Source organism: Esox lucius, chromosome 8 (assembly GCF_011004845.1).
Source record: "Esox lucius isolate fEsoLuc1 chromosome 8, fEsoLuc1.pri, whole genome shotgun sequence".
NCBI lineage: Eukaryota > Metazoa > Chordata > Actinopteri > Esociformes > Esocidae > Esox > Esox lucius.
Window position 1 is genome coordinate 14,272,802 of NC_047576.1, and position 10,014 is coordinate 14,282,815.

Below are 10,014 nucleotides of genomic sequence, written 5' to 3' on the forward strand. Positions count from 1 at the left end.
TGATCTCTGTAATTGCAAACAAAGGTTTCTGTACCAAATATTAAGTTCTGCTTTTCTGATGTATCAAATACTTTTGTCATGCAATAAAATGCTAATTATTACTTAAAGATCATAAAATGTGATTTTCTGGATTTTTGTTTTAGATTCTGTCACTCACAGTTGAAGAGTACCTATTATAATAATTACAGACTTCTACATGCTTTGTAAGTGGGAAAACCTGCAAAATAGGCAGTGTATCAAATACTTGTTCTCCCCACTGTAATCATTAAATATTACATTTCTATGCCTTTTTATTGACAGTTTAATATTTTTGCAACAGAATATTTCTGCTTTAAAATCTAAATTCTGCTATCATGTTCTATCTGGGTGCCTCTGCCCTCAAGGGGGTTCTAATGTATAAATAGTTGGTAATCTGGCCTTGATCTGCTAATATACACAGCTGAAATAAAAGGGTTTTATATCGCTGCAGTTCAGGTGAGGACTTTATTTGTATAAAAAAGAAATGACACTGTATAGTTCTGACATCTTTGAAGTTTTTGACGCTCAATATCTAAGAACTATGAGCACATAGAACCTTCTAGTGTGAAGGACTCAACTTGCAGTCTGATTTATAGACATTCTTAGAAGACGTAAACATATTTTACTTTTATAATTTTATTGAATTAAGATCACTGCTTGCATGCACAATAACCCATCCATTGTGAAACCCTGTGAAGTAGCCCGCCAAGTTGTCCCACTGTAAATTTGATTGAGTGTACATCCTCCAGTCCAAGTCATTCGCAGCCACATCTGTTACTGTGAGTGACTGGCTCTCAATGGATGTTTGTCACCACACTGTATCCACCATACACAGTATGTGATATGATCTCCAATACAAATGAATGATTTGTAGAATCCTCCTGAGCCACTTGTCCCTCTTATGATAATGCCTTGGGTTTTGTGAGTGTGTGTGAAGGCTAGTATGGTTTGCACCTTAGTATTGAGCAGCATGGGGAGTTCATATTGTAACATTCTCAGTCTCCTCTGAATCCACTCCCTAGCCCACTCAGGTTTAATTGAGGCAGAGTGAATATTTGAAAATCACTCACAAAATTCACTATGGGGAATCCCCAAAAAGCCCAAATGTGGTATCACCCTCATCGCTAAATATATTCCGACTATCGTGGATATTTGTTGGCACGCCCTCTACCCTCGCTTTTACTCCCTTGCAGCCAGTCTACTATATAAGGCTCTACTGGAAACGAAATTGCCTACAATCCATCAGGATCACTGTGGTTGCCATGGCTACACTTCCGTATGGGTGACAAGCTGAATAGCGGCAAATCGGTTCCATTTCCTGCTAGTAGTTAACTTGACAATAAAGTGTTCACTTGAATGACACACAACGTCTGTCACATTTTAGTCTGTGGGTGAATCTCCAACCAACTCTTCGCCTCTGTATGGTCAAGTGTTGCACACTAAACTCTGGTGGTGACTTGATAGTGATCAATGAACCCATCAACTTTGAAACACCCATGTGAACGATGCAATTCATATTCCAGATTAAAAAAATAAAATAAGCATGAAATTAACAAATCTATATTGTTGTTTCACAAGATATGGCGGTAACAATTAAACATTTAATTTCTAGTATTTCCTGTCCAGTCTCTCAAAATCAGACTAATAAATGCGTGTGTCTTATTTTGTGTGAAACTGTGCAAATACAAATATGATGTGGTGCCTTGACTAATTCCATTTGGCTCATGAAGGTTTCATTGTTACCCACAGATGCCCCTGCAGGGTCTAACTGGCCTCTACACACTCACATTTCCACAGACTTAGCTTTGGGACCCGCATGTAAATTGCAGAGGCCAGCGTTAACGTTCAAATGGTGGGCATGTTTTGGGGGAGAGGGGGTAGTTAACAATCCTAAATGAATTTGGACAGAATTCACCATCTTTCTCTTCTCTGCATCAACTACCTGGCCCAGACCAGATTAATTCAGATTTCCCAAATGAGAGCAAATCTTTTTCACAGTTAATTTACAGACTCAGATGTGACAGATCTGGTTTTCAAGTGAAACCTGGTGGACTCTGGGAAATTCTTTGATTGATGAGAGTGGATAGCATAGCAAAACAAATTCACTTGTAATCCATAAGAACTGGAATAGATTTTAGGATGGGTGTGATTGAATTAAGTTTGTGAGTGGATTTCTAATTTCCCTACATCAAATTCCTGGATCACACTGCCGGGCCTGCTGTTGATGGCTTTAGAGACCCTGTCTGTCCCCTCTACAAATGCATGCATCGTTGCCTGTAGATGTACTGAGAATGAACGTCAACTTGACATGAGCCACAATCTTTGTTCTTTTGTATAAAAAAACATGATATATCCCAATCTCTTCTAATAGAAATACTACTGTACCTCACAACTCTAGCTTATCTGAAATGCCAACCTATTCTCCACATTGTGCATTACTTTGAATCCAAAGAGTGATAGGATGCCATGTGAGACACAGTCCTCTACATCACTGTCATAGACCCAGAGCAGTCTATGATTAAAGATGGCTGCTCTGTCATCTCGGTGAGGCAGCATGGTGTGCATTAGGCTACAGTCTGCTTCCCTGGAGTGTATCCCTGCTGGGCTTGGCACACACAACTGATAAGTCCTCTTTGCTTCTCCAGGCCAGAGGATGTTATTAAGGCAGTAACATAACATAGCAGGTGTTAAAGAAACGCCTGAAAGTAGATCGCCCACAAACTTGTCTTGATGAGAGAAAGAAAAAAAAAAAACAGTCAGGGGAGGTTCTAATCTGCACTGTTCAACCAATTCTGTAAATGGGGAGAAGTTAAAATGGAGTGTCACCCCGCTAACGTCTAAAAGCAGAAGTCCCTCTTTCTATTTTCCCTGAAACCCGGAGCTTCCACTTATTAGGGCCCCTGCAGAGGGGATTAAGGCAGAGGTTCCTCTCTGTATCTGTCGTGTATCTAGACCCTGGTCCAGGCAGTGGTCCTCTCTCTCCCTACTCAAAGGCAGTGGTGGGAAATTAAGACAGCTGTCCCCTAAATCTCTGTCCATGTTGATGTAATCGTGGCTGGGACCCATTTCCGCCTCCCCTCTCTCTCCTTCCTCTACTTGGGAGGGATGACCACCAGGGGTGGACCCTTCCTCGGCCTCCACATCAGCACCTGGGCATCATTGGCATTGGGCCTCCCCAGGGCGTTGGGGGGGATGGGCTCCATGTGGGTCATGACGCGGGGCTGTTCCTGATGTGTCCGGCCCGTCAGAGTGGCTCTGGAGCCGAGGGGCATGGAGGGGTCCACCAGGATGTCCACGCGCATGCGCCACTTCACTGTCTGCAGCAGGATCTTCTCCCGTGTGGCTGTGTTGAGGGCCACTAGCCAGGTGGTGAAGCTCTGGTCCCTCTTTATGCGGGTTAGCAGGGGGAGGTTGCTGTCACTGATGGGCACAGCCCAGGTCACACTGGGGTAGAAGTTATCATTCATGCTGACGGTAAAGCGCGAGGGCTTGGAGGTGGGCCCTGCCAGGGTGACTGTCTCTGTGGTGTTGCCATACCAAGGGTAGCTCACCCCGTCTGAGTCACTGATGGCCCTCACCAGACCCTCGCGAAGTTCTGGTAGCTCCCAGCTAGACCTGCAGGAGGACAAAGGGTCAGAGGTTAACTCCAGTTTAACAGATGGTGGATTGGAACTGTTCTTAGTGTGTCACAGGTCAACGGTGGGTTATGTCTAGAAACACTTTTCTAAACTTAACATCAAAAACAGATTGAAAGGCTTTAGGTGATTCACGTAGGCACAACATTTGAAAGCGTCCGAGTGAGACATTCTGAAAGAGAACAGATTAACACATGAGAGGAGATATTTGATGCTTGGAGAGAGCATGTCTTTACTCCAGCTCTGGATCTGTTCTGCAGCAAAAGTAATAGATGGTTCAGTCTCGAGGGACTCATTTCTTATAGTTATTTGGGCTCTAGTGACACGCTCCCATTGTCTAAGAACTCCATCTGTCTGTGTGCCTCTTGTTTCATCTGCACCTCCAGAGAGACCCACTCCCCCTTGAACTTCTAGACACTCACCCCCACCTCAGTCAGGATTAAACACCCCTCATATCAACCCCGTCCAAAGAGAATCAACCCCAGGCAGTGCTGGAAGCAGCTGTATCTGTTCCTTCTAGATGTGTGGTTGTGTGAGTCTGTGTATGTCCCTGAGTTTCTTGAACACACTGTTTGAAGCTGTTGCTTACGTTGTCTGTTGTTTCTATTTTGATGCTGAAGTCACAGGAACAATCAATGTCAATTGGTGTGAGTTTAAATGGAGAGTTACAGAATACATACCCTGCTATATAAACACATGTTCTACACATGCACCCACACACTCACACCGCACAAACCGATTCAGAGACTGATGTCGTTTAAGATGCCTGCCACTCTCACACTTTTTAGACACACACACAGGAGGAATGAGGCACATTCTCTTCATTGGCAGGTGCCTGCAGAACAAGAGAAGGGGTGGTCGGGACACCAGGGGTAGGTGGCAGCGTAAGTCCCTCGCTGCAAAGGATAGTCATCAGTCGTTTTAAGGGGGGATGCAAGAAACGGGAGCACAACTCACATGCCAATGTCGTTGTAGATGTTGTAGAATTCCATCTGGGTGCATGCCTGGATCCAACCAACCACCCAGGTCTCATTACGGGGAATAGGGGGCATCACTATCCGCGCAGAGGCCTTGAAATATGGTGTCTTATAGCGCAACACTATAGGCGAGTTCTCCTCAATTATTGTTGGGCAGTGGTCGATAGTGGCAGAAACGTCGTAGACCACTATGTTTTCACGTTTGATTCGCGATTTACAGGCGATGCTCTGTATGCAGCCCATAATGAGGATTCGGTTCTAGTCAGGGGACGTAACGGGATGATAACACTGTGGACTTGGGCTCAAAGTGTCATCAATCTCTGTCACGTCCCATATCTTACTTCCAGAAACTATGGTTACGACGGCACATTAATCAAATCATTGAATGCATTCAAAATAAGGCAGTCAGTTCTACTGAAATTTACGCAAAAAGATCATACAGATACGATGTCTGATCTTAGGACAGAGTGAAATTGTAGCAGTTGGTAGTATTGGAGCCTCTCTGTGCCTCGAATCGCAGGTGGAGCCTATATAGGTGTTTCTGTGGCACTGCCCGCTCTTGCAGTCCGGGCTACAGTGTGGGCTCCAGCCCCTTAAAATGATTGCTGACCGCGCCTTTTCTATTTAAGTCCACACGTCCGCATGCAGGTCTGTGCCGCTTAATCCGCTTCTTCTTTCCCCGGGCTGTCATGTCACAAGCCGGGGCAGAGCGGTGCACTCAGAGGCGTCGTGTTGATGTTCCGGTGGTCGTGATGCTTGTTGATGCGGCTCCGGTGGCTCATGAGGCACGCTTGATATGAGCGATGACAATCTAGACTACTGGGCATTCCTCTTCAGGAGAGTAAAACGAAAGATTAAACACGGCCGAAGCAGAGGGATCCTACATTTTTCAATGAACGCTTTCTCTGCAGAATTTGCGGAACAGTCTTTCGCCCCAATAAATCAGCGGACGAAAAACAAGAGTTCAAGGAGGAAGAAATATAAACCATAGTTCTATCCAATTCGGCAATCAATCTCTCAAACTGTCGGCGCATGCCTTGATGAAATTAACGTGCAGACACAATGCGAATTCTGTCTTTTCCCTCTGAATGAGATGCATCCTCTGGCGCTGTTCAGTTTCCCTGGTGCTGATGGTGCTGAGTAAACCAATGAACAGCAGGGGGAGACGGAGCGCGTAGGAGGGCCGGGAGTCCAGTCTGCAACCTGCATTTCATCTTGAATGGCTACAGCCTGTGCCCGATGGCTACTCACATTCATCAAGTGACTGCCTAGTGATAAGAATAGACCAATTGATGGTTTCATTTAACCAACGACCTTATATTTGAACAGAAACCCCATTTAATCTCCATCGTTCATTTAAGTTGATGAATCATTAATAACAAGATATTTCAGTTTTGCCAATCACGGGAATTTATACGTCACTGGTAGGGGAAAAAATTGAAATTACAATTACTCTTTTCACATAGATCCAAATACATACTGAACCAAAGGTCCTGGGGACAGTTAACGAATCCTTTTGGAATCCTTTTTCAACGAGGGTAATTCCACTTCTCATTTGTAATGGCTTTACATCATACGGTTGGGAGTAACTTTTCTAATAGAACTCAAGAGCGTTTTCTTCAAAGGGAACGTCCTGGCTCTCAAAGATGCAAGGTGAAGTGTCCCTGAGTGGCAGCCTTGAGCTTCTCTATTATTACATATGATTTGCCTCTTGTACAATAATCTAGAATGACTATGGATACCGATAACCCGACATTATGCTATATGTTTCGCATCCAAATTCAGAGAGCTCACTGAGACTCTAAACAAAGAGTTATAGTCAGTATCAGAATGGGTGATTAAAAACAAAATCGTTGTCAATAAAGTTAAAACTAAAACCATTGTAGTTGAGCAGCTACGGAGGCTAAACTATTCAGAATAGCACTGAATTGGCAGTTATCCTAGTCAAGTTATATTGACATAGTTATGAAGATGGGGAGAAGTATGTCGGACAGTGCTTTCTGGCAGAACAACTGTACTAGTTAATCAGGCTTCATTCTTGTACTGGCTCATATGGACCAGCCTTACCAAATACACAATGAGTTAACATTAACATTAAGGCAGGGCTACAAAATGTTCTACATAAATTACAAATACAAAATAGAAAATAACTGATTGCGTAAGTATTCACCCTCTTTAGTCAATATTTGGTAGAGATGCCTTTGTCAGCAATTACAGCCCTGAGTCTACTTGGATAAGATAAGACTAATAATTTTTGCACATCTGGACTTTAATCAAAATTGATCAAGCTCTGTTAAGTTGGATGGGAATCTTGGTGAACAGCTCTTTTCAACTCTTTCCACATATTCTCAATTGGATTGAGGTCCAGGCTTTGACTGGGCCAATCCAGGACATTGGCCTATTTGTTTTAAAGCCACTACAGTGTGGCTTTCTTTGTATGTTTGGGGTAAATCTCCCAAGTCCCATGTCCCTTGCAGACTTTTGCAAGCTTTCTTCAAGGATTTCTCTGTACTTTGCCTCATCCAGTTTGCACTCTATCTTCACAAAGTTTCCAGGCCCTGATGTAGAGAAGCATCCCTATAGCATGATCGTGCCACCATCATGCCTCACAGTAGGGATAGCATGCTAAGGATGATGTGCAGGGTTAGGCTAGCCTCTGTCATTTTAATTCAACAATGTCTTTATTTTTGCCACTCTCCCATAAAGGACACTTTTGTGAAGTACCGGGGCTTCTGTTACAGTATGCACAGTGTCACCCAGCTCAGCCATGAAAGACTGGAACTCCTTTGCAGTTGCTATAGGCCTCGTTGTGGCCTCCCTGACTGGTGTCCCTGACTCACACGGATACTCAGTTCTTGAGGACGGCCTGTTATAGGTAGATTCACAGCTTTGCCATATTCTCTCCTTTTCTCAATAATGGACTTTACTGTGCTCCAGGGGATATGTCTTATTTCCTATCCCTGATTCTTGCTTTCGAAGGACCCTATTCAATATTTGTTTTAAATGTTCCTTTGTCTTTGTCATGTTTTGTTAGGAATTGTACTAACCAACTGTGAGAGCTCACAGATAAAGGTATATTTAACCTAAAATTTGATTGAACACTTTAAATACACAAAGTTGAAGTCCATTCTATGAATTACATGACTTCTAAACACAATTGGTAACAATATTGTCATAGAAATGAATGTGATGATGTTTGAATCAAAGCAGAAAATTGAAAATTGGCCCTGAATCTAAGGGGAAGTAGCAAAACATGTTTACTTGATAATCTATCAGAAATGTCCTGTCATCCCTCAGTTAACCATTAGCCATGGACTGGGAAAGAAATATTTACAAAATAAATACAGTGATGAAACCACAAGTCATGTTTGTACTTAAAGGACTTGGCACAGGGAAAGGAACCCAGGGTGTCAGAAATGTTGGAGGTATGTGAACATTAGAGGGAATTACTCATAATGGAGGGATTATATCTTATGTGTCCTATCTAAGTCTCCTACTGGCAGGAACGGAACTCTGAAAGACCCCCAGATTATTAACTAGAAGCCAGTACAGGTTTCCTTCAGGGGTTTCTGTCCTATACATATCTGGGTTGACCTTGAATGAGATAGAAATGTATGGGGTTCAATGGGCACAAGCACCTTCACCATCACCGGTCTTACAGGTCATACTGTAGCTAGTCCCTCCCTTCAACAGATGATAACCTAGTGGGAACCGCATGCGCTCAAAATTCCTCCTTCCTGAAACTACAGGAGACCTTTGGGGATGGTGTCTAAATACAGACAGATGATACACAGCAACATCAAGGATGGCGAGATTGCTTCTTTGGAAAGCTCAATTTACTGAGGAAGGTACCTTGTCATATTATATTCGCTAGCTGTTTGTTTGCACTAATTGGGTAAATCCAACCTTATTAATTTTGCTGTTGGGCCCCAGTAGAAATGATGGACAAGCCATTCTTTTGTAAGAAATTTAGTAAAGCATACTGAGTATTCAGATCCTGTTTGTGCCGTCCATCTGTTAGGCGATGGAGGACATAATGCAGTTGGACCAATCAAGCAAGTTCTGCTTCCTAATTGATGGCCTTCCACATCACAAAGACAATCTCCAGGGCTAAACGTGTCATGGAGGGAAAGGCTGAAGTCAAGTCTGTGTTCTCTTTGCAGCAATCATTTAGCCCGATTGATCTAATAGCATGCTGACCACTGATCTTATCTGTATAGTGAAATAGAATGTATGCTTGCATAACTTTAGGGTGGTTATACAGGGTTAGCTGGTAGGTGGTAGGCAACTATCTATAGCTCCTCTAACTCAATTTCCAAATAATACATTTTAAGATAATTTCTCTGATTTCTTTTTTATCCCAAGATGTATTTATTTTCTTTTTTTGTGTGTGTTCTTCACTTTTGTCATTGAATCAACATAATTACAATGCGGCTTGACATTTTAATTACTGCACCATCTGTTGTATCTTTAATGCCAGTCAAAACTTTGAGGCATTCATTTAGAATGTTTAAGCTAATGGTTCTGGTTAGAAATAAATGAACCACTTTCAAGCATTAATTCTGAGTGGTTAAGAGTTAAGGTTTGGGAAAGGCTTAAAAAACCAAAACATCTAAAAATGTGTGTCTAGCATTAGGATTAAGCAAGAAACTCTCAAAATCTGCCTAAATGCACATCTCAGTCCAGAACACCTTAACTGATCACAGTACCAATATGCTCTGTGAGCTCATTGCTTCATCTTATTTAAGAAAATGTATTAAATTTAGCATGATTTTGGTATGTGTGAGAGAGATCGTGGTCTATGTGTGCATGTGGGGACCAAATATCCCTGCAAACACAATGAAACCTGACAAAACAAACAAGGGTATTTGTCTGGTCCCCTCTAGGAAAAATGGCTTAGGTTACGTTTATGGTAGTCTCGCGAGGCCACACCTCCAATCTTGTCTGGCCTCCTTGGAGTGACTAGTGACAAGCTAGGCCTGGTTTAAGAGACTAGGTTTATGGTAAAACTTTATGGGGTTATTTTAAAATGAAGAAACTACAGATTAGGGTTAGGTTTTAGGGCTGTGTAATGTTTTGGCATAATTAGGTTATTAGGTTATTGAGGTTAAGTATAGGTTTAGGTCAATTATAAGATTAGAGGATAAGGAGCATGGATCTTTCAGTTTCCCAGTCATGTCAGAGAACTACTTTCCGACAATGAAACGGGCAACTCAGCAGGCCACCCCAGCCTTCCAAACCCAAAGGTCCCCTAATTCAGCCCATGTATAGTGTGGTCTGATTGTGGTATTGTAAATAGAAAATAATAATGATCCTCTAATAGCTTAATTAACCTCATCCTGCCTCCTCCAGGGATTTGCTGAAGAGACCTGAATTGGTTGGAG

At 42.6% G+C, this 10,014-nt stretch overlaps 1 protein-coding gene across 1 annotated transcript; it reads right to left on the reverse strand.

Annotated features, from left to right (window-relative positions):
* Positions 1 to 680: 680 nt before the first annotated feature.
* fam78bb (family with sequence similarity 78 member Bb) lies at positions 681 to 5,726 on the reverse strand. Its single transcript, XM_010871811.3, has 2 exons — positions 4,611 to 5,726; positions 681 to 3,633 (listed from the first exon to the last, which is right to left on the reverse strand). Exons 1-2 carry the CDS (start codon positions 4,871 to 4,873, stop codon positions 3,111 to 3,113), a joined length of 786 nt encoding a protein of 261 aa, XP_010870113.1. The 5' UTR covers positions 4,874 to 5,726; the 3' UTR covers positions 681 to 3,110.
* Positions 5,727 to 10,014: the final 4,288 nt, after the last annotated feature.